Genomic DNA, 25891 nt, shown 5'->3' on the forward strand with positions numbered 1-25891 from the left:
CAGTACTCTATATGCCTATACCCCTACAGGTGACCTCGAGTTAAAAAAAAAGTTAAACACCTTCTCCAAATCCACAAAGAACATGTGGACGGGTTGGGTGAACTTCTATGCACCCTCTAGAACTCTAGCATGGGTAAAAAGCTGGTATAGGCTTTTTACGGCAGGGGACAAAATTTCACTTCCTCTAAGAAGGGCATGTTTTTAAAAAGATTCTCGAAATATTCCTTCTACCACCTGCACCATCTTCAGCTGAGGTCACCAGTGCCTCATCTGTCTGAAAGCTGTGTTGGTGAAGTGCTGCTTTCCCCTCTTGAGCCACCTGACAGTTTGCCAGACTATTATTGAACTCCTCCCATGCCCAAGTTTCTGCTAGCTGCTAGCTTGTTTCTGGTAACTGACCAAAAACACATTCAAAAATGCATTGAGTTCAGGATGGGGGAATTAGAAAGTGTTAATTACTACTGCATTCTGTTGTGTTGTTTTCTTGCTGTAGATTTAGTTGATACATACCTCACGTGTCACATAAACACCTCTCATCTGTATTCATCAAAGGTCTTTCTCGGGTGCCGAAGTTTCCAGAACTTTTTGGTAAATATTTAGTTTAGAGAACTAGAAGTATTGTTGTTGTAGCTGTAGACATACAAAACAAAACTTTATTAAACTACACTGTGCTGTCACACATATTTAAGAATACACAATAGCCTTCTGTAGCCTTGTCTCTCCACCAGTATCCCTGCAGAGCAGATTACCTGATTAGAGTTTGAGCTCCTGGGCAGATTTTCTTGCAGCTAGTGTGTTGCATATAAATGAAGAAAAAAATTAGTCTAAACTACAGGAACCACTTAAAGATGCAGGGTTTATATTAATATGCAAGCACCATAGTTTGAATTCCACTGCACATAATTTTGTGCTAATTAATACATTAATAAGCTTAATTAATGAGCCACTTAGCATGTCTGCTTACGTTTAATTCCATGGTGATTGTGGTGGGACTTGAAATGCCCAAGTGCCTCTTACGGTTTAACACCCATCACTTGAATGATATTCCAGATGCTTTCTAAGTGGCTCAAGTTATTTGTGAAGAAGCTATTTAATTGAAATTTTCAAATGTGAGTACGCTTACATAACACAAAGATCCATATTTAGATTTTTATCTAACAAATTAACATTTTGACACATGCATATAGAGTTCGACTCGTTAATTCATTTCACAGGAAGGAAGTATGAAAACCACACCTTTTTGGGCTAAGGAACATGTCCATGCTGGTATCTTAAATAAACTCCACACATCAAAAGAAAATCTGCCAAATCTAAAGTGGATCCTACGAGATCTCACCATGACACCATCTTGTATTCAAGACTAAAAAACCCAAGACCAAAGAACTAACCTAATAGCAGAAACAACCGAAGTCTCCAAATCTGCATCAAGGTGATGGCCAATGAGTGCTGTTGGCAGATGACCTGAAAAAGAGTCCCACTATAGAGGCTGACTAGTCTAGTCTGTCAACCTCGGTATACTACCCCTTTCCCAAAATGAATATTTTGTATAGAGAAATGAATCAAACTGAAATAGACTTATTCTAACTTCGGCCACAAACGTATTAATCGCCCTGTATAGACCCATTATTCTATTATCTTGCCCTACACCTGACCTAAATTTAGCCCAGTATCCACACACATGAAGAAGTAACAAGCCTGCATACTCACGCATGCAGGCTTGTTACTTCATCATGCGGATTGAGTTGAAGCTGCTCCACATTCACCCCATTATTTTTTAGGTCAAGATTCAGCAACAGCTCTGCCTCATTTGAGATGCCATGTCATGCCAGCACTGGGATTAGCATCACCCCATTGTTAGTCAGCTGAGGTTGCATGGCACCGTCAGCAGAAAGGAAGTCATTTTCACTAACCATTAGGCTGAGATTTGTTTGAGTTGGCAATCTGTGATTCAGGCCAAGGGTGCGCACACCGCTGCTCATTTAGGAGCTGGCTCTCTGTTGACTCTGCCAGCAAAATACAGGTATGGAGGACTCACAGCATCTCTCAATCTTTGTTGAAAGCCTTAAGTGTTTGCAATTACTCTAAACCAGAGAGGGCTCTCTCAGGCCATCGACCCGACAGCAGACTGACTGCTGCCTCACAGGAGAAAGGAGACAGGCACAAAGGCAGGGGTAACCATGGGAATGGGAAAACAATAGATTGAGGCTGTAAATGGCAACATAGTTCATTTAAAAGTCTGAGACTGTGACTAGAAATAAACACCATGAGACATAGGCATGTGCAAACACATCTGTAGCATATTCCTATTCTTTGATGATAAATTTGTCAACATTTCTTAGTAAAGTATAATATGTACATGCAGTTACACATCAAGTGACTGGTTATCTGATAGTCTGCAATAATATACATATAGGCTTATATGTATTTGTAGTTCACAAACTAAATTTCTGGTGTTTTTGGTCTCTGAAAATAGTTGGAAAAAATGGTTTTGGCCGATTCCTTCAAAAATAGTAACCATGAGTACTACAAGTAAAGAAAATATAATACACACAAAATACATGGGCATCAGTTTGTGGTGTTGAGTGTATGGCCTGTGCCAAAGTGGATCTGCCAGCTGGATAAAAGTGGATCAAGCTAATCATCACTGTGAGTCTCCTAAATGTTTTTTTTTCCTCCTTGGGATAAAGGACTAATTTGCTCAAAATCAAATCAAATTTCATACATATCTATATTGTTCTGGTGTTTAGCAGCATCTGCAGATATCATGGGCATAGATGCCAACATCCATCCAGCCACAAATACAACTACAATCAGAAGGGGTTGATTTTTGTTGTGCATACTATTGCTTGCGTCATGATTTATAGATTTTCCTGAGGAACAGGTCATGATTTCACTCACTTTAAGGTCAAAGGTAGAAAGAAGCTACACCTTACAACATCTGGATAAATGAATGTGAATATAAATATTTGATTTTGTGGAAAACTGTTACAGCTGTTAAAAAGCTTTAGATGCTGGCTTTGTGCTAAAAAAGATAAGAAATGGAATCTTTGTGATGCTCTTGCAAACAAAGCTGTTATTATGTAGTATCAGTAAGTCTTATAGATTCAGGACTAAACCAGTTAGCACAAAATGAAAATCGATTTAAGTATCTTATCTCCTCATAAACAGTATATAGCCTAGAGCTAAAAGTAGTGAATTATATTCAAGCTACTTTCAGCTCTGTTTTGGTTTCAACCACTTCTTTTGTTGCCAGAAATTCCAAAAAGTTACAATATGTAAATTGCTTTTTTTTTCCACGTTTTTAGAACTACGACATTTTAGGCAATTAAGAAAAAACATACATACAACATAAAATATGCTTAGGTTTCATTCTAAAACCTTTGATTCTTTGGTGTTCCCAGGTGGTGCTTTGTGCCCAAACAGCAGTGCTCTTCAGGAGGTTAGGAACTGTAACGAACATGCCTGCACTGTGTACCACTGGCAGACAGGGCCCTGGGGCCCCTGCGCCGAAGACCCTTCTGCCTCGTCTCTTAACACTTCTGTGAGTGTCCGTCTCAGCGGAGACGGTCAGGGTCCCTGCTCCATGGGAATGCAGACTCGGAAAGTAATATGCGTACGGGTCAACGTGGGACAGGTGCCACCTAAGAAGTAAGTCATATTCAAAATTGATGTCCTGCCTGCTTCTAACTGTCAGGAGTGTGAAAAAAAACTGCCAACTCTGCTTCGAGTAGTAGTTCTTGTAGCATCAAGATCTAAGAGGAGGTGATTTTTCATTTCAAAGAAGCTGATTTTGCTGATTTTGAAAGCTTCATTCAAAAGGATGAAATTAATTGGTAAAATCTGGAGGTGCTGTCGGAATGATAAGGGACAGCAAGAGCTTTGATGTGTGAAATAATTTGATTAAGATCCCCTTTTATTTTTCGAGTTGTTCTTTAATTAACACAGAACATATAATAACAAACTGTCTTACATGCCAGGTCAGACAGCGAGCATCTGTCTGGTTGAGTAATGGTGTATAGACAAGATGTTAAATAAGTATTTTTAGTCTGTTTTTGTAGAGGATGTCAGTGGTAAACTGCAAGAGCTGAATGCTACATGCAGATGTGGGTGTGTGTATGTGAGAGATACAGAAAGCAGGAGAGATTAGAAACAAAGAAAGAGTCAGAAAGCCAGACAGATGGGAGAGACGGCAGTGGTGGGGAGCAAAGTGACAGCAGGAGAGTAAAGTGAGTCAGAGAAAAGAAAGAAAAAAAGCAAGGAGACGCTGACAGAGCTGGTTAAGTAAGCTGAACAGACTCTACGTGAAGTTAACTCGCGGTTCATATCTTCCCTTTGCAGGCGACCACAGATAAATAATCTGTCCGTCCCTGAAAGCCTAATTAACCCTGCCGTTTTGGGCGCTGGTAATTTCTCATTGATGATAATGACAGTAATTAAATGGGACTGATACTTTAAGGCAATTTAATCGTGAGGCAGATGAGAGAAGAGATGTTTGTGGTTGGCTCTAAAAGACCACACTGCATGAGGTGAATTCAGATACAGTTTACTTTAACATCCGCCTCAAAGTTTGTCTCCTGTCTGATGTCATGCCTGACATCGACGACAGAAGATAAAGATCTGCTTAAGAATATAAATCTAACGCAGACTGATTTAGAAAGAATCCAAACACAGGTTTCCCTGTTGAATTAGTTTCCTTTGTTTTGTTGTTGACCAGAAGAACCCCTGAGTGTAGGACATAAATAATTTAAAGGTTCGCAGGGTGTGTTGTGTACAAGGTAAATGTGATTCATAGAGAACACAGTGTGATAAAATGAAGATTAATGTCTGGCTCTGTGGTGGCTGCTGGAGCAGTCAGTGCTGCTGCACTTATCAGTTTTCATCTCAAAATCATTCCTATTTTATTTTTAGAATTAAATCCACTCTGCTAAAGGTGGAATGACAGACAGAGGGCCGTGGTCAAGGAGAGGAGGGACGCCATCGAGTTACTAACAAAAAAAAGTCAGGTTTCAGTCAATTAACCTCCATTATCTTTTGTTTTTGGCGGTCAATAACGTTATGTAGTCAACCATCATTTGGAATGAGGGCAAAGAGCAACATGTAAAAGTATCAGTAATGAAGAGTGAGAGGAAGATATTGAAAGTGGTCCCCCATAAAACACCTTTTCACCTTCTCAGTGGGTGGATTCTGTTGTTGTCGATTTGAGGTTTTGAATAATGAAGGTCACACACTTGACTTAAAAATGCCGGTAGCTGTTTAATATTTTCAACCTTTATACAATTTAGGAGAGGCTTGTTTTTTCGGTTGAGTTAATTCATATACAATTACCACAGGCTATCTTAATTATGTCATTTTGCTGTGCTGAGATCTTTGTGATAACAAATGTAAATCTTGAGTCCATTAGAGCACACACACTGCCAGATAGGTTGTCAGTTTTGAAAAGAGTTTTAATATTTAAGCTTGTGGTTTAGAATGACATGTCACTACAAAATCTTTGATCAAAGCTAAAGTTTTTGGGCCATGTCAGCAAACTGGACAGAAAGCTGCATGCTGCAGGCGTGCAGAGAGGACAGTGCAGCTGGAGTCCGAGGATGAGGATGAAGAGTGAAGGTGTGTAGTCTTGTAATGCCCCTTAATCATGTTGCCGGTACACTTGAATGAGTGAACTAAGGTATTGGCTGCAGGCTAACTCTATCCAAAACGGAGGCTGATTAACATTAACAAGTATGAACATGTGGCTTGCAGTCAGGTAGTTTAATACATGGTAAAATGAAGAACTCCTTCTCTAAATAGAATAACACTGATGTGGTGGTGCAGTGGTTAGCCTCACAGCAAGAAGGCTCCTGGTTCTTTGTGTTCAGGAGACGTAAAACAACAGAGCTTCTGTGACGTCTCCTGTTTGTTTCTGAAGAGCTGTTTTGGCCATTTTAACATGGGAAACTATGGGAAATGACTGTTTTGACACTTGTTCCAGCGGTACGGTAGACTATTGTGAGATTAGTTGCATAACTTCACTCTTTGTTATTCCTTGTGCAGCCCATCAGTTCATTAACAACGGTTGTTCTATTTCAGTGGTGCCCAGTTGTTGCCTCGCTAGAGGCAGAAAAAAACATTGAAGTTTTACACAATGATCTCTCAGTAATTGCAGTTAAAGGTGGTGCAACTGACACGAGATATTACTGTGTGTTGTTGTGTGTTTGCTTCATAGATATATAGAAAAATGTTTAATCTTAGGTGTGAAGTTGTTCAGATGGCCTCATGATCTATATTGATTGACACTGATTTTAAATCCTTCACTCTGCGTGAATTGCCCAACCTCCTGCTGACTGCTCCTGTTCTTTCTCCCCATGTCACATGAACAATACGCTTTAGCTATGTTATAGTTTAAGGTCAGCCATAGAGCAATGACATTTGAATGATTGTGTCCTTTCTATAAATGCCCAGCATTGCTGACATTCAACTCCCAAGCCCCGCTTCTAAAAGAAACAACTCAATGTATGTACCACACAAAACAAGTTAGTGTCATCACAGCTTGAGTTTCTGTCTGCCTGCAGGCAAAAGCACAGATTGACAGCCACTGAGTGCTGTCAAACAGCTAGTCTCTCCACAGATTGGAATGCATCTTTCACAATCAGTCTGGGGCCATTGGTGCTGTCCGTGGTGCTGAAATGTTTTCCCGCATTTACAGTTATGATTATGTCTGTCTGCATATTTTGGTTGCTGCACACCTACGGGACAAAAACACATCCAGTGTGAGAAATGACTTTGACTGTAGCTTACAAAGACAAACATTTCAACCAAGATGGGTCCTATTAAGTTGATTGCCAATTACCATCTGACAACTGTGCCATTTCTCTGCTGTAAAAAAGATCTGGCAATCAACACCTTTGATAAGGATGTTTCCAAAGCATCATGAAGCAATTAAAAAAGTGGTAAGAGGACAAGTCATCTGTACTATACTGAACAGAGTCAAAAGAACAGAAAGCAAAAAGCAATCAAACGTGTCAGGAGGGGTGGACCAAAAAATTGCACTGCATTAAAAAAATAAAGGGAACACTTAAAGAACACAATGTAACTCCAAGTCAATCACACTTCTATGAATTCAACCTGTCCAGTTAGGAAACAACACAGCTGCTGTTGTGCAAATGGAACAGACAACAGGTGGAAATAAGAGGCAATAATCAAGACAACCCCGATAAAGGAGAGGTTTTGCAGGTGCTGAACACAGACCATTTCTCTGTTCTCATCCTTTCTGCCTGATGTTTCAGTCGACGTCACAGAAGCTTTGTCCATAGTTTTTAATGGTCAATAGTGCAGACACACCAAATCAAAGTGATTGTGGCAGGTGACAGCAGTCCCTATTTATCTTTCATCAATAGTCTCTCTCATCACAGACAGATTGGTTGATCGTCTCAGGACAGCCATGCTGTTGTGAAAATATCATCCACCCATTTCTTCCAATTACAGAGGTAGTCTAAGCTAAAGATTTAAGCAGGGAAACCCCAACCTGTCTCTTCCGAGTCCACTCTAACAGGTCAGCCGAAGGGATGCCAAGGCATTCCCAGGCTAGCTGAGAGACATGCATAGAACATACACGAACATAAATGAGGGTGAAAGTTGCCTGATAAATCTAACAAAATATAAGTAGAGCATGTTGCCCAGACAGATTAGGAGCAGACCTATACCAAAAGATGGCGGCTGCTAAAGACACACTCTTAGGGTTTAAAAGGGTTTATAGAATGCTATAGATACTATTTTACACAGGCTCTTTATTCTGCAGACCACTCTACCTCTGTCTCCTTTTAAGAAACCACAGGCAAGCCACATCAAACATACAACAAAAGGAGTCTCATAAACCAGCATGTAGGCCTAACAGACTACAGCAATAGGTGAAAAAAAACATGCAGATAAGAAAATGCAATGTAACAAACGTAAGCTTCATTTCAATCATATTAAACAGGCTACCTGCTTGGCTGCAGGAGGTAACATCCATCCATAACAAACCATCATGTAAGGCAAGCAATCATCATAGCTACAGCATCAAAGCTATTACCATCTACCATCAACTACCATCTGAACCTGCACAAAAAAGGTGCAGAGATGAATTGAGACATTGAGTTTGTTTGTTGTGGCTGAGTGTGCGCACCTTGTTGCTCTTTTTTGAAATCCTTGGTTTGTACATTTCTGGACCAAAGCAGTCCTTTGGTCTGTTGCTCAGAGGCAGTAGTCTTCCCAGCCATTGTGCAGGAGTTACTTGACGCAGTTGTTTTCTCCCTCACTGCACGTCTTCATCTGGCACATTCCAACTGGCAGGTATGTTTTGATCAGTGCACCCATGGGATCCCAGCATCACAAACAAACAAGGCCTGCCTGCACCCTGCATATGCAGATGTGGCTCTGTCTCAATCGGGGATGGATCTGAGCTGTCCTCCTTCTGAAGCCTTAGGCAGTGAACCTCACAGAGTGCATGTCACACACAGAAACACACACACACATAAACACTAACTGTCAAAGCCCAATAGAAACCAGAGACACAACAGAGACGAATATGTCAGTGCCTGAGGCTTGGGCTGCTATCAACCTATCAAGAAAGCTGTTGTAGTGTGAGGGGGGGAGAAAAAAAACAACGTCTGCTTATTGATTCTGACAGTCTGGATGCTGAATGCTACCAAATGTGTGTTTGTGTAATCACATCGATGTTGTGGAATTTGTGAAAAAAACAAACTGAATGATTCATGGTTATGAGGTTTGACAGAAGCTGTTTTAAGACCAGTCAATCATTTTCTGCCATGTGTTCTAATGGAGGTTGTGTTTACTTATGTTTTTGACTGTGATAGATAGCTAAAAGCCTTGGAGACAGAGGGCCAAAAGAAACCAGAGAAAAGGTCCTTGAAGAAGTGCAACTCCTTTATGCTAAATTAAACAAATGATGTTCTTGTTTTGTAGTCCATATTTTGATAATGAAATTAATTAGGCCTTATCTTTTCCCGCCAGACCTTGTTTTGTGTGTGTGTATGAGTGTGTGTGTGTGCATTTAAATCTACAGATGCTTCTTTGCTTTGAAGCTCCTCATCCCGCTCTCCCATCTACTCATTTTGATGAAGACAGCCTCTCTCTCAACTGATTACTCAATGCAGTAATAGCAGCAAGGAAATCATGAGCATTAGCCTTGCTGCTTGTCCTAATGCCGTGCTGTGGGACAGGCTTACAGTGGTGCGTTGTTTGTGTCTTTGCCTTGCCACAAATCGTAACATTAAAGATCATTATGAGATCGTGACACTGGCTGCAACATCAATTTCAGTGCACTGAAGACATAATATACAATAGGAAATTGTGCAGTTTGAATAAACTAGATGAAATACCCCAAGCATTTTGAAAAAGAAACATTTTTTGCTCAACAAAATCAGTGTGACAGCTTCAAATGAATGGATTATTAAAATGACAACAGGCGTAATAAAGGAGAAAAACAGAGCACTGACAAAATGTATACACAACTAGTATAAAAATGCATAATATGCAATATTAAACAGAGCTTTTACACCCCCATGGACAGTTGTTCTGCCAAGCATTGTGCTTGGCTCAAAGAATTGTAAATGTTTTGTTCTGCCAATAAACACTGCCTGTATTGTGAAAACTGAATTATAATTGAATTTTTATCATCTGAATTTGGATAATACCCACCATTAGTGGGGCTATAACATAATCAGACTGAAATGGGAACAAAAAGGATACTTCTGTGTGTTGAGGGGGACCTCAGACAAAATTCTGCCCTAAGCATATACTGCAAGGTTTGTGCATTAAAAAACGCCTCCCCATTCACTCTTAGGGTGTTTTCACACCTGGTCCCTTATAAAAGAACTGAACTCAGTCCTTTTTAAGTGGACCAACAGAAAAAGCAGTTCTTTTTTACAAGGAGGATCAGGTTCTCTTTCTGGTCCAGTTCAGATTTGTTGGGGCCTCAGTCTTCTTTCTGTTCACACCAGGTCCTCTCCGATCCACTCAGATGGGTAGTTTTCCTTTTTCCTCCTGTGTTTTCTGGTTAAATTAGTGTACATTCATAGGGCAAATAGAGCTATTATTTCATGTGAGCACAAAAAGTGATTGAGAAACCTACATTATTTATTGCCATAATTATTCTTAATTGGGTGTCTAAATGACGTAATTATAAAATGTTATTGGTTTATAATTATAATTATTAATTTCAAATAATTAGAAATATCATAATTAGTATATAACTATTGTTTTTTGCCATTGCCACGACAACAACCTGCTGCTGCCATGCTTTGCTTTATTTGTTTTTGTTTCTACCACGGCTACAGTCACTACGGCGAGTGAAGAAGGTTATATTACAGTGAAAAAAAGGCAAAGTGAACTGGTGCGCTTTGTGTTCACAATGTGCTGATTAGGAGAACCATACTGCAGACTTTTTAGTACCATACTGAGAGCACCTTCTCAGGGGTGTTAGACCCTGAGTGTGGTAACACAGTTGGTCAAATTCATAGTCAGGGTTCAGGAAAGATCACGGTTAAGAGTCAGTGTGAAAACACACTCAGTCAGACTGTTGATGTGCAATGCAGTCATAAAGACTGGCCTCCTCTCTTCTCCCTTCAGAGTGTGCTTCTTTTAGAACAAAGATAAAAGACAAGCTGTAATATTAAAGTGTAGTGCTGTGTCTGAATAGAAACATTGTGTAATTGTCCATGTCCTGCTCATTTATGGCTCAGACACTGTAATATTTTAGCATAGCAGCAGGACCACAACAAGGTCAAAGGTTTAATCTCCTGAGCTTTGTGAGCCACAGCATCTTATAGTACTCCAATAGTACTCCAAACTCCATAGTACTTTTTTGTCTCTGTGTCAGGACACACAGGTACAAAAAAATGTACCAGGATGTATATATCATGCAAACTCTACCAGCCAGCATTATGTGCATTATATGTTACCAAATGTCCATCCTTCTTTTCAGTCCTGCTAGTCCACGTTTTCTTGTGACTTTTATTGGTTGGATAAGGTCTCAGCACACCAAACAAGAAACAGTAAATGCTGGTCTGCATTGCTCCAGGATCAGTCTATTTCTGTTAGCATCAGAGAAAAGTTGCAAATGCACCACCAGTCCCTGCTTTAAGGAACTCAGTTCCCGGATGCTCTCTGCTGGACCTGTCCCTTTGCAAAGCCAGTGCTGCATCCACTGTCCATCTTTGCTGCATGTCTTTCTGCTCTGCACTAACAAAAGACCATTATTTTGGTGGACTTTAAGCAGCCCAAACAATAAAACAGCTTGTTGACTGTGAAGCTACCTAAGCTACAGCCAGACTGTCCAACAGGAACATGTAGTAAATGTCCTTAACATGTCCATAAAATATCAAAATAGGACCATCTGTCAATTTGGCAGAATATCTTAAACCAGGTGTATACATATGGCAGAATGTAAATCTGTAAAGTATTGATATTTTATTCTCTGTAGATATAGACAGATATTATAGATATATATAGATATTTGCTTTGCGCTGTCTGAAAATTGACCAGAATTCCTGCTCCTTTGCCTGTTTCATGCTTGCTTGATGTTGACTTCTTTATTACCACAGTTGGGATCCTTCTGAACTTGGATTGTATTTAGATCTTTAGATCTAGGATTTCTTTATGTTGTTTATTTTTGTCTTCCCGCTGTTCTCTGTGCCAGGTTTCCCTTGATAAAGAGCTTCTTTATCTCCACACACCCTGTAGATTACACAGTTAAAACAAATTGATAAAAATCCCACTTCTCGCTGAGGTCTCATGTGGAGACTGTTCTGCAGCCTTGGGTTCATAGGTTTTCACCATCCTCCCGTCTTGAAGTGTCCTCGAGCGAGACACCTGTTCATTCTCTACTTGCCGGGCGTGAGCATCGGCTGAATGCAGAAAATGTAAATGTACCCTCCTGCTGCTGCATCCGGCAGCTGTTTCTTTCCTGGGGACCATTCACTTTTATGAAGACACCAGAGGATTTGTTCCGCTCTAGAGGGATTTAGCTCTGTCTATTGGTATTAAAAATAAATCTCTCCTTGTGTCGCTGTTATATTATTACATTGCCTGTGAGGCTCCCTATCGTTTCTCTGATAACGTTGCACTAACGAGTATGGAACGCCCAGGGGAGAAGGTTCATTCTTAGCAACATTAAACCTGACCCAGATGATCGGAGAGTCCTCCACAGAGTGTGGAAATAGTACAGAGAACAGCGGAGATCAGATTACAAGATGTCTTCTAGCAGGTCCACCACAGCCTGTTATCTTGGTCCAGGAGTATGCACAGAGGACCTGAGGTGCTTAAATGACTGAAGATTAACTGTAACCTTTGTTCAGAAAAACCTCATCTTGACCTCCTATTCTGTGCCATCGGAAGGATTATTTCTCACCGATAGCTGAATCCAGTTAAACAAGGAGTTTTATCCTGTGGCTGTTCTGCTAGTCTGCAGGCACTAGCCTGAAGGAGCTCTGTGTGTTACATGTAAAAACAAATGTATATCTGTTTAATGTTTCCCATGGTGCTGGCATCGCTCTGCTGGTTGAATCTGACCATGTCTTCTCCATCAAGTGCTGTCAGCTAGAGGGCATACATCAGTCATAAACCCAATGTGATTACAGAGGCTTTTATTACCCTGGATTGTGCTGAGAATAATTACATTGTGTACCCAGATGGTTAGTGCAGTGCACGTCTACAGTGATGTATCATAATGGAATGTATGTTTTACATTTTCAACAGTGCACTGTGTTATATGTCAATTTAGCCTCCAATATATCAGCATATATAAAAAAAGTCCTCTGGTAATAGCAAAGATACTCTTAAAAGCTGGGCAGGTCATGAGGAGACAAGTAATGTGTGTCATGGTCAGGTTGGCATACAGTGCTTTTTTTATATTGCTAAAGCCTGATCATTTTCTAATGATCTAAATTTACATGGCACCAGCTATATAGTCAGGTGGATAGTGATGATATTTTTACAGACTCTGGCTTGGTAGCTCTGTAGACAGCTACATTTTGTTGTTTTTCAGCGGTCTGTTTAACACTAGGACCAGAGCTAGGGTCACAATATAATTGAAAGACAATATTTTCATAGACATTTCACCAGTTTTAATAAGCTCTGTGATTTGTTCTACGTCAGAGATGTCGTGACCATGTTGTACTAACATGATAAAGCAGAGGAGAGTCTACTTTATTACTGTATTCTACAATCTTTTTAAATCTGAAACCTTATTATTATTGTTTTTATTATTTGTATTTGTTTTTTGTTTTTTTGCTGTTCCCAATCACCGTCATTGTTTTCTCACTCTGATTTAATTTGGTCATACAGAGTGAACTTAGAGGATTTTCCTGCATCAGGTTTTTTGTCCTTTTAGATGATATAACCTTTAAAATCAATCCTAGTGCAGCTTTAAAATCCAAACAATGAATTTAGAGGGTCCTTGGATGACTCTGGGTTAGGGTCTAGGTTACTGTTATGTTTTGGTGATTATATAAAAAAAAGCTCAGTAGTGTTACAACCCCTGCTTGCTGTGTGTGTTTTTTGTTCCCTGACAGGTGTCCAGATGCCCCACGTCCAAGCACAGTGCGCCCTTGTCAGCTGCTCTGCAAGAAAGACTGTATTGTGACCCCATTCAGCGACTGGACACTGTGTCCGGTTATTTGTGACGCAGGTACGACAAAAAAGCAAAAGTCTACATGGAGAAATGGCTGCCATGTTATTTCATTTTCTGGTGTTTTAAATTAGTTTATTAGCAGTCTGGCTTCAATAGCGTTACTTAATTTAGACGATAATATTCATTGCTATCCATTATACAGAGTTACAGGTTGCAGTAATGAAATAATAATCTAATGAAAGTACTAATCAATTAAACGTGTCCTGCTGTGCCTCAGATATGGACTGTGTGGCTCCAGACTCTGGACGCTCCACAGTCAGCCCGACACATTGACTGCTCATGTCTTGTTACAGATAATTAATTTGACAGATTGACATCTAAGACAACCTTTGGGCCGACCTCTTTTAGTGTTCCTGGCGAGCCGGCTCGCCTGTGGCTACAAGTGTCAGCAGTGTTGTTGTTGTTTCGAGACATTTTTTAGATGAGGTCACCTTTGCCATTGCCCGAGCTGTAGAGCAGTGGCGAGTACATTAAATTGACTTACGAGTGAAAATCATTATCACCCATATTTTGATGACCTCTTTGTGTGACACGGTGGTGTAAATCTTCTGCCAGCACACCGGTGGCTGTGCATTTTAATTTGATGCTGCTGATATGTCCACCTTGTGTAGAGAATTACAGGGCGCCCACGCACAAAGGTTTGAAGCTTTGGACTGTCAGGAGGCTTGATGCATCTTAATGAACTCCTCCAGGGCATCTCCACACATGTAAATACCAAAAATTCAATCTGAGTCAATTCCGAGGCCTCATCATCGTTGGCTTGATATTCCCAGTAATCAGATGTCTGTGTTGTCTACGATAGCTGTCCAATTAGATTTGGCAGTAGTAGTCTCCAAGTCCATTCTTCAAGGACTATTAACACAGCAGCCCAGCTTATCATGTTGACATTTTTCTCATCACTTCCAAATACACACATTTCTTATTTTAATTCAATAATCATCTGTTAAGCTGGAAACGCTATGAAGAAACAGCAATCAAGGAAGAGACTCATCATCCAGATGCCATCCAACGGAGGACAAGACTGTCCAGAGGTGCTCGAAGAAGAGAGGGACTGTGAGGTCCCCAAAGTTTGTCCAGGTTTCAGGTAAAAAGTCCACATGATTGAAGTAAAATCGAGCTGCCAATTCCCAGGTCCCAATTCAATTCTGCTGTGTTTTTGTAATGGAAAGGCAGCCATTTTGATGGCTTCAGGCTTATAGCATCACCTCAGCTTATATTATACAGCCTGATAATTCATTGAAGACACATTTTCTTGCGCACACACAGTATCTGATTTTCTCCTTACACCTCACAAAGTATCATATGTGGGTGTTTATAGATGCACACTTTGTTATTAACTCTGTGTTGACCTGCATAGTAAACAGCGAAAGGTTAAGAACGCTGAAATTAATTTAACATAATGGCTCACTGCTTTCATTTACCACTCTATTGAGTCTTTGCAACTCTACAGGATTTAATTTGTTTTAATCAAAGCCTTTGGTAAGAGGTGATCAGTTTAATTGTGAATGTTAGAAAAAGAGGATTGTTTGTACAGGAAATAATTTTGAAATCTCATCAGGAAATTCCAGAATGACATTTTAGTGGTGTGTTTATATTACAATAATAATGGCAGTTATTTTCTTTGATAAAGGATGTTAAAAAGTTTTACTCAGCTGTAGTTTAAACTTGTTAGGCATCCAGACAATAAGGCCTCTTTTACAATACATGCAATGTAGCCAGGTACTATACTACACAAAAGTGATCACTTTGTATCAGACGTTCAGACATGTAGCCAGCTAGCAAGTGGTGATGCTTTCTTATAGTACACAGAGAAGAATTAAATGCCATTGTATTAGGTTTATAACTCAATAATAATTTTAGACCATATGCCGATGTCATTCCTAAAAACAGCACCTTTTGGATTTATCATTATAATATCTATTATTTTCTTTGTTTATAATATTAATAATGTTATGTGTAAGGGAGAAGGTGATTCATGTTAGGCTTAACAAAAACGCTGTGGCAAATAATGGCAGTGTTTTTATTCACACAAAGTGTAGAAAACCTAAATCAGATCAGTATTTAGTGTGGCCACTCCTTGCTTTTAATGCTGCGCCAATCCTCCAAAGCATGGAATTTCCTCCTGGGATTAATAAAGCATTTCTGATTCTGTGGATTTAGGCTGTCTTCTGTCTCTTTGTGTAATCCCAAACCGACTCTTATGATGTATAGATCAGGGATCTGTGGGGGCCATACCATCTGGTGCAGGACTCTTAGCTGTGTATAAGGTCTTTGCAAAGCTGCAGAAAGAACTTTAAACTGAGCAGATGCATCCCTCATGGTATAAAGAATAAGAGTGTAAACATGTGCCCTCTGCACACTGCAGTCTTCAGGTACACTTAATTTAATTGAAAAACACAATCCAGGCCTCAGTGTTGGAGTGGCTGAGGCTATATATCCATCTCCAGGGTAACTATCCACCACAGTAAGCATGATCTGCCCACGTTCTGTGAGGACAACATACCTGAGTTACCTCATTTGACAGAAACATTGTCCTGTTACTTCTGACCACGGAAGGCCAAAACCCCACCCCTGCTTTTTCACCATATTTTGGAAAGTACAGTATGAATTAAATCTCATACCAGAAGTCATAGATGTTTTATGTATGTTTTATGAAAAGTTAATGTTTCGCAGTTATTTAAAAAAATACCAACTGAACAAGTACAGTTTTCTGTCTAAAAAACACATGGAAGCAGGACTAAGGTTCACAAAACCGCATCAGAACAAAGAACAACACTTGTGGAACAATGTCCTATGGTGGAGCTGTAGTATTGGCCATGTTTTTTGTTTTTTTTTTGTTTGTTTTTTCATTTCAGCTTTTGCTAAATAAATTATGGCAAAGTAAGTTTTTACACAAAAACATAGATTTAATAATAAGTATTACTAACTTTTGAACATGCCTGGACTGCCAGATGTTTGAGATATTAGTGGATGTTATTGTTGCATTACCATGGCTATACTGATCTGATCAATTGTAGGTGGAAAACCCACAAATGGAGGAAGTGCCAGCTGGTCCCATGGTTTCTCAGGCAGGACAATCCCGGTGCACAGGAGGCCTGTGGACCAGGACTTCAGACAAGAGGTACAGAAACAATCACTTCATCTCCCGCTCCTCTCTGCATCTTCACTGAGCCATTGCTAATCTTTGTAAATTAAATTTCTGCTGATTGCGGTGCATCTAGAGCCCGGTCACAAGGCAGTAGATGGATGCATCAAGGTTTAAAGAAAAGGCCAATTTACTCAAATTACACATCAAATCCTCCCGCATGGCACAAACCGATGCTGACACTCTTACAAACATTAGCAGGAGATGATTATTTTTTCCTGGTTCTTTTTATATGTTTGTAATCCTCCAGAGTTTTGGGAGGAAATGTGCTCACCACTCATCATACACCTCTTGAGACACCTTTGACAGCTTTGGCTGTCTCACTGTTGGCTTTTTTTCACCTCAGGCTCTTGTCATGCATTTTTAATCCAATGTGTCCTGTTGAAATTTTTAGAGAATATGGTCCACCTTGCCAAGAGCACACAACCAAGTCGTCTGCACAGGCTTCACACATAAGTGATAAATGCTTTAAAGGAGTGGTGGCTGCCCCTCTTTAAAAACATATTTCCTCTCTATTTTTTAATAGAGAATGAGTGTACCATATAGTCCTGGGAGGCTTTCATAAAAATCCAATTTCAGGGGGTCACGCAGAATGATCAATTTCATTATGCTGCAGCTCCTATAGAACACCATCATTAGTGCTTATATTCCTGTTTCCTCTCCGACAGCTTGCATTAATAGACAAGAGATCATTTTATTCATAAAAAATAAAAAAGGTCCACTTTAGATTGACCTTCCAGCTTCTGTACGGCTTTTCAGTGATGTGATACTATGTGGCATCTAATGTCCAGACCCTCCTGCACTTGTTTCACACCTCTGTCACTTCTAAATGGCAGAAATCATTTTGCCGTTGACTCAGACCAAATGAGACACACTGTCTTTTCTGGTCTGTGTTCCCTGACAGTATTATGTTGTTTACCTGGACACAGGCTTTCCTTTAAAGAGGGTGGGGTTGGACACTGGAGCGGCACTAAACACACAGAGCTGGTATAGCTTTCTCTCTCTCTCTCTCTCTCTCACTCTGCCACACACAATAAGACCTGACCTCATACACCAACAGACGGAGGCTTTCCAAACCAATAGCAATGCCCACAGGGGTTCAGCAGAAATGTGCTTAGAGATTGATTTCTCCAGGAAGGTACAGCCCTGCAGAATGTCTGCAACACAAAAAAAATGAAATATTGCAGCAACACAAGTAATACTCTTTATTGAGAGAACAAAGAACAGGATGATGAAGCCTGAGACAAATTGACTTTTGGGACCCAAACCAGCTGGGATCTGATCTTATCATAATTGTTATCAACCCACCCTCTTACAGATCTCATCTGAATCTGCAGTTTACATCTTACAGTTTTGATCTGTTTTTTTTTTTTCCATTCAGTCTTTCATTTCCTTCATGTAGCTTACCAGTGAGAGGAACAGTGTTAGGATCTCTTAATTAAAGGGGCACTCCTGCGATTTTACATATCAAAGTTATCTTGCTTGTCACAAGGAGTACAGTGACTGTGAACAGTTGTGTGATGTGCCGTGTGATCTCTGGAAAAGCTTTATCGGCTGAAAGATAAAAGTCACATTGGTAAAAACAGAAAAAAGCCTTGTTATTAGTGACCCCTGTAGCACTGGTGTAGCATTAGGTGCACTGCAGTCAAGGTAGTATTGAGACTGTTGAAAAATAAAGTTGCGTCGTATACCTAAGCTGCATTGTACAAACAGTATTGCACACATAGACATACAACAATTGTCACTCTACCTGTGTCACATGATGTTCACATGGTCCTTAAAGTTTCTGTATGACAAGTTTGCATCTTCAATGAAATCATGTAGGCCTAGTTTATATGAAAGACTGCAATACATCAATGCAAGATGGAGTACTTTTTTCCCATTTGGTTCATCTGCTTCATCTGCAATGTGTTAATTAATAAAATGTACAATAACTGGCTTAGTTTACAGCTTATAAACTTCTTACACTGCTGTCCTCTGCATTTTGTTTTTGACCTTCATTACTGCCTTGACCTCTTCACATCAATGTGTTGCAAATCATAAGGTCACTGTTAATAGAGCCATTTTTAACCTAACTTCCTCTAATTCTTCCAGCTGTGTCCTGCCGCCAGCTGGACGGGACACAGGGCGACATCAACCAGTGCCTAAAATTTGCCAAGGCCATGCCGGCCATCACTCAGCGCTGTCAGCTCCCCTGCCAGGACGACTGCCAGCTGACCAACTGGTCAAAGTTCTCGTCCTGCACAGCTGACTGCGTCGGGGTCCGCACAAGAAAGAGGGCTTTGATAGGTAAGAACAAAGAGGCACACAATGTGCAGCTGTGAACATGTCTCAGACAAACATATTATATTGCTGTGCAGTGCTTCAAGAGACGAGTATCTTAAAGCACTTGAAACACAATATCATAAATCTATTCGAGTAGTTCTCGTCAGCTAAACGTTCCAGTGGGATTAAAGCAACAAATCTAGACGAACTCCTCGAACTTTGTCATCCATCAGTGTCCCCAGAGAATCGCCCGGTGCATCAGAGTCATAAAAGCAAAACGACACCAGTGGCGTAACACATTAAGGCACCTCCACCAGGAGCTTACTGTAGGGGAAAAAGTCAACTGGAAACTGTGAGAAAGTGGATTTGAGAAGCTTTTATTTTCTCCCTGATGTGAAAGTTAAGTATCTTTTGGCACATTCACCTAAGTGTAAAAGAGCAGAGAGGTCATGTAATTCATGGAGTTACGCTTTGAAGATGTGCTTTAATTGTTCTTAGCTCTAAATCAGAAAGGAAAAGGGTATGGATTTTGTGGATTTATCCAGAATCCCACAATGATATATGGGAAAATAGGTTAGACACTGGCAATCCCTCCCTGAATAAAATAACTGAGTAGGCGGTATCTTGTTTTAAGCTTAGTAATCTGTGCCCAATCCAAAACAATGCAAAGACATACGTTCTGTTTCCTTAAAATGGGTGGCAACATAATGCATACTTTGCTTTTTTGCTGTCTGTTGGTCACTGTGAGCTTTACACTATGCTGCTTAAATGCAATTAACAGCAACCAGCTGGTGTCTGGATGCAGGATTGATTAAGCAAACTATGCTTTAATTCAAAGCTGCATGTACAGATTCTAGGGTGAAAAAAAGCTGTCCATATTTGCATGAAAAACTCCCAATGACTGACTACCCTGAGATTAAAAAAGTCTTTACACAGTGATGTATGATTAACCATGTGTCTGTGAAAGTGCACCCTGCTTGAAACTACTTTAAAAGCACAATCTATCATTAGGTGTTGCTGCATGTATCCAACATGTTTAAATGTTGCCTCAGCACATCTGGTTGTAACACTAAACCCAGAGAGAGTGAGAGAGAGGAATCACTGACACCAGCTGACACATGAGTCACTTCTCGCATGGCCATCCCTCTCATCTCTGTCCCTCTACCCCATTTCCTCAGGGAGAAGCAAGAAGAAAGACAAGTGCAAGAACACACAAATGTACCCACTGAGCGAGACACAGTACTGCCCATGTGACAAGTACAATGCCCAGCCGGTGGGTAACTGGTCAGACTGCATCCTATCCGAGGGAGGCAGAACAGAGAGCATCATGGGAATGAAGGTCCAAGGAGACATCAAGGAGTGTGGGCAGGGCTACCGCTACCAGGCCATGGCATGCTATGACCAGGACAACAGACTGGTGGAGACTTCCCGCTGCAACAGTCATGGTGAGCAGCCACAGATGTGTGTTGGTTCATCACTGTACAGTTTTCAGTTATCGACTATGGCAGCAGTGGGGTGTATGGTTACTTTGATCCTGCCCACTAAAAAGAGAAGACCTCCTCCAGTAGTCTGTCTCATGATTTCGGTAATTAAACCACAGCTGGTCTCAAATTACTGTTATGTTAGTTTTGCCAAATTGCTCCAATCACTATTATAATTTTCCTCATTAAATGTTGCTATTAAATTTACTTGTGCAGAAGATTTTGCATCTATACAGTGCATCTACAGTATTTGGTGGTGAATATCAAATAGTAAGTCGTGTCAGGATTTTTAGACTTTTTTGGAGCCTTTCGGTGAAAAAAAACCTTTTTTGACATCTAATGATTTAGGCACTGTGTCCATATAAGCAGCCTGCCATTTTGTATGGCCTCTGAGCACTTGAAGTTCTTTGAACATTTAAAAAAGTCATCCTGGGACCTTAGAAAATGGAGGGGAAAATGGAGGGGAACCTTGCTCCGGCTGCAGACACTGATATGCAGGGCCGGCCCAAGGTATATGCGAAATATGCGGCCGCTTAGGGCCCCCAAGAACACTAAAAGTCCATGATAAAATATACATTTTATATTTTAAAAATGAACATTGATTAATACAAACAAGATGATTTTACAGAATCAGTAGCGTGTATTAAACACAGTCCAGCCTATAGGATGATGAAGCATCTGATGCTGAGGTGGTGGTATTATATATAAATTTTGCTTAGGGCCCCATAAAGGCTTAGGCCAGCCCTGCTGATACGTCAGAGAGAAATTACAAAGATAGAAAAGCCTGTTTGTGAGAAAGTAGATGTATCTATGATAAAATTCTATCTAAGATCAGATGTGCTGGTTTGGCGCATCTGAGCTAGAAACAAGCAAATTTTCAGATGTGTGCACTGAAACTTTTTTCTTTATACCAGACTGTAAACATGTTTATTTCTGCTGTAAAGTTGGACATGGAGGTCTATGGGGACAAAATCACTTTTAAGCCAGCCCCAAGCCTTCATTTTCATACCCCTGTCTTGGCTTCAGTTTTTAGCCCTGTTGTTAACATGTTGGCTTCTGTGGATTATCAGCGCCTTGTGTATAAAAAAACGTAAAACTGAATTGAAAAGTCTGCAATAATGGGAGCAGCTCTGACAGAAACATGCAGAAAATCAGATTCTCTCCCCTATGCAACCTTGACTTCTTGGATTTTATAGGTGAGAAATTTACTGTAGCACATCGAAAGGCAGCAGATGCAAGAATAACTTTTTGTTCCGTTAAATATTCATCTAAAGTGAAAGATTTTGTTTGTGCACATATGAAAGCCCCTCCCAAGGAAGCCAACAACTCATTCTGAATACTGAGTTTCACATAAGGAGGACTTTTTTTTCAGCTCTCTCCTGTCAGAATCATTTGTCTCCTCGTTGTAAGGTCTTATCTTAGATCCAAAATACTTCAAGCAAGGAATCGGGGCTCTGAAACTCGTTGTGAAATTGCTGTGAAATAGAATGCAGGAGATGTTCAAATGAATGCATCAGTGTTGTGCATATATAAACATGGTTTTAGTCTCCTTGTGTGAGTCACAGATGCAGATATGCGTCAGTTAATCTGAGTGTGGGTGTGACAAGAGCACATCGTAAGGATGTGGTTGTATGTGTTTGTCAGCCTCTGCGTATTTTTACACCTATGTGAATGTGTGCACGCAGTCATGCATTCATCTTTGAGCATCATTGAGCTAAAATAAAAAAGAAATGTTCCTTGAGGTGCACACAAAAACTCATTCTTGAGGCTCAACGTTAGTACATGAAAGATATCATTAAATCTGCCTTCATGCAGTGGCTGTCCCGTACCTCCTCTCTGCTACTCTCCCCATTTTCTCTCCATCTCTTCCATCATCACTTTTAATCTTGATAGAGGAAAAGACATGGTCCTTCCTTGACTGACACAATACCCTCAGCAATCATGTCAATCGGGCAAACCATGCCGCTCTTATCTCTGTATTCCACAATCATCACCAAAAAAAAGGGGGATTATTATTGCGAAAAGTGCACATTGATTTGTCGTACTGCTCACTTTTCAGATTGCCTCTATGAGATGGGGTGAATATTTCTGTATAAAGGCAGATAACATCTGCTTTAGTCTAGCCAATTTTCTATTAACTCTTATTCAGATTTTTTACTGTCACAGCAAGTAAGGAATTGAACTGCAGAGACTAAAATATCAAAGAGGATTCATGACACACACATACATATATAAAAATATATATATATATATCAATGGTAAGCTTGACTGCAGGATGTAAAGTAATTTCAGGCTCACAAAAATTAGTTCACACCTATAATTAGTCTGCCCCAAGAAAATTTAATTAGTATGTTAAAATATTTAATAGCAAAAGACCAAGACAGTACTCAGACCTCCAGACTTCCAAACAGCCAGCAGTGAAGCAAGTAACTTAGACTATCTGGGTACCTGTCAGCGGGTGAGATATATGAGGCAGCAAGTAAACATTTTTGTCTGCAAAGTTGATGTTAAAAGCAGGAAGAATGGGCAGCAGGAGGATGTTCTGAAGTGTTCCTGGTGTGCAGTGCACCCTACCTATCAAAAGTGGTCCAAAGAAGGAAAAGACGTGATCTGGTGACAGGTTCATGGGTGGCCAAGGCGTCTGTTGTCTTGGTGCCAGATACCACAGGACACCTTCAGAAGTCTAGTGGAGTCAGTGCTGTTATGGCTGAATGGTGTGTGTCAGTATATTGAGTGAAGTTGTGCTGGTCTGTCATTATAAAAAGTCTCAATTGTTATGATGGCAGCTTCTTCCACGACTAAAAAAATGTCCTGCAGTTAATCCATATAGACAGGGATGGACTCAAGTGACCAACTATTAACTAACTAAACAACAGTTTTGTGTATATTATCACAGAGGTTAAATAAAGAAGGTCAGTGTGGGGGGCACTGGCCATTGTCTTCTTGGCCTTAGTTTAACTCCAGATTGATCCAAATAAGGGCAAAGCAAGTTCAGCTAAGACAGCTGGTGGGTGAGAAATCACCTATCTATTCTATCAGTTAAGTCATAACAGTTATCTATCAAGACCAAACATGTGCTATAAAGTTGGACATTTTAACACGTAGATCAGTTTTTCCATGTTGTCTTCATTTCTCAGCTTGATTGTCCTTCATCAACTATACAGCAGATATATTCTAAGCCCTTTAGATAATCATAATTAAGGGAGCGGTCCAAGCAGGTTGGGGCTGTTACACATCACACGGTACCACAAATTTTCTTTTCTTAAAAGAAAAAGGAGTTAGGTGGAGGTAGATGCTGCCAAGATAGTGACAGCGATGGATGAAGCCAACCTCACAGTGGCTTCATCCATATTTATTTATACTTTCAATAGTCCAAGTACACAAACAATGCAACAAGATATAAATGTACCCACTTAACAAATCAATTTAATTGTGCAACACAACAGAACAATTTAAGTGGTTGGAGTTGGCAGCAATTCCTATATTGTGTTAAAGGTTGTGTTGTCAGGGAAAATCTGGGAATCAGTCCTCTGCTGTGTCCTATATACATTTGACATTACTGATATATTTCTTATCTTTATGAGTATAAGCGACCCATGATGCTTTGACCTTCACTGTGACTTAATATGACTGGATGGCTCAGGGGGACTTGGCCTCATCTTAGCAGGATGTGGTAAAGAAGGAGGGAATGTAGTCACTGCAGGAAGCCGTAAAGGGTAAAGCTTAAGGACAAGCTTCTTGCCAAGGACCTGTAAACTTGAGCAGTACTGTTGTGAACAGATTTGTTGGTGCAAGGTGACCCATATTTGTAATAATAGGAGAAACATGCTGAGAGCCTGTGCCATATAATTGAGCTTATGTTAGGAGGTTTGACCACTATGGTCAATGTCTGATAGGGTTAACAAAGAGCATCAAAGGGTCCTTCTGGCCTAGGATGATTTTTTTTTTAACCTCAGCAGTTATTTTTTCAGAGCACTCAGGGATTAGGCAGGTCTCCGTTGCCATGGAGACGGCTGCTATGCAGTCTGTGTAATAGGTAAAAAATCAGACAGTAACATTAGATGATTTAATGGAGAAAAAAAATCATGTAAAGCTTCTCACCCAACCATCTGTCAGACATGGCATCTGGTTTTAAATACTGATGCTATAGAGGCCCAGACGGACATGATCCCTGGCTGGATGACTGGAAGAAATCATGTAAACAGGAAGAAAACATTAGTCCAGCAGTTCTCGTTTCATGTGCTTGCTTAATAGGTAAACCAAATATGCCAGTAAGACACATGGAGTAAATCTTGTCCTTATCTTTGGGACCTATTGACCTAAATGACTCAAAAAAATCAAAAATATGACAGAGTTCAGAAAGTTTGAATCATAGAGGTTATAGAATAAGGCATAGTTTCACAAACAGATCATCAGTCTTTTGCAATGTTTTGCTCATTATGGTCTTGTCTTTTGCATCAATTTGTCTCTTTCAAGATGAAACATCCTGACAGTATGCTTCTTTAGATTTCCTGTTGGTTTCCTGCCAACAAGATTTTATAACAGTGTTTTAGTGTGTTAAAATGACTGATAAGTAGAAGGTTTTCTATTTCTAGTGGAAATTTAGTTCATACCCCAATTATCTTTAGGTTTGTATTCCTGAGGAGTAGCAGTTGTGTTGGTAACAGTGGAAGCTTGTTCCAGAGTAGAGTTGCCCGCCAAAGCTGGCAGGAATGATCTCTTAGCTGGACTTGGCCCAACTGCCTCCCAAAGAAGTCAAGATGTGTAACAAGTTTATATTTATTGGACTGTAAGTGAACTGCACGCTGAGGTGGTGAGTCATTTGCACTGAGTGAACTTCCAGGTGACAGCGTCAGGGATTTAGAGAGGCTGGACTTGGCGGTGGGGAGGTCAGAGGTGATGAAGCTACTTCAGAGCCAAGCTGAACCTCAGGGAGGTGAGGATGTAGGGATGCTGATCTAGAATCAGAGATCACCAGCAAGTAAGGAGGTCAGGCAGAAGTGTGTGTGAGCATTGAGATCATTTTTTACAGAGTACATGTATAAAGGTAGATACTAGTTTTAGTAGTTTACAATTTATCCTATTATTTATTTTTAATAAACTGTGGCCCTTTGCTCTCTTTATTGAAGTCTATGTGGCACTCATAAAAGTGGAATTGCCAATTTGCATTGTCAATAGGAGAAAAACATCTGCAAACAAAAATAAATCAAGCTAAAGGTAATAAAAGGGTAAAAACACAAATCCAGTCCACAATCACTTTTTATATTGAACATTAGTTTTATTTTTCTATAATTCAGTGGCATCATATATGAATTTAACAATTAAAATGTT

General features: G+C 40.1%; 1 protein-coding gene across 1 annotated transcript in view; it reads left to right on the top strand.

The window, feature by feature from the left end:
* Positions 1–25891, top strand: part of thsd7ab (thrombospondin, type I, domain containing 7Ab) — a 127761-nt gene that overhangs the window by 74150 nt on the left and 27720 nt on the right. The window contains exons 10-16 of the mRNA XM_028425480.1: positions 553–588; positions 3402–3648; positions 13551–13666; positions 14618–14753; positions 16687–16790; positions 18909–19103; positions 20258–20524. Coding sequence (XP_028281281.1) covers positions 553–588; positions 3402–3648; positions 13551–13666; positions 14618–14753; positions 16687–16790; positions 18909–19103; positions 20258–20524 — 1101 coding nt within the window. The remainder of the gene's footprint in view (positions 1–552; positions 589–3401; positions 3649–13550; positions 13667–14617; positions 14754–16686; positions 16791–18908; positions 19104–20257; positions 20525–25891) is intronic.

The sequence above is a fragment of the Parambassis ranga genome, chromosome 16 (assembly GCF_900634625.1).
Source record: "Parambassis ranga chromosome 16, fParRan2.1, whole genome shotgun sequence".
In the NCBI taxonomy this organism is placed as follows: domain Eukaryota; kingdom Metazoa; phylum Chordata; class Actinopteri; family Ambassidae; genus Parambassis; species Parambassis ranga.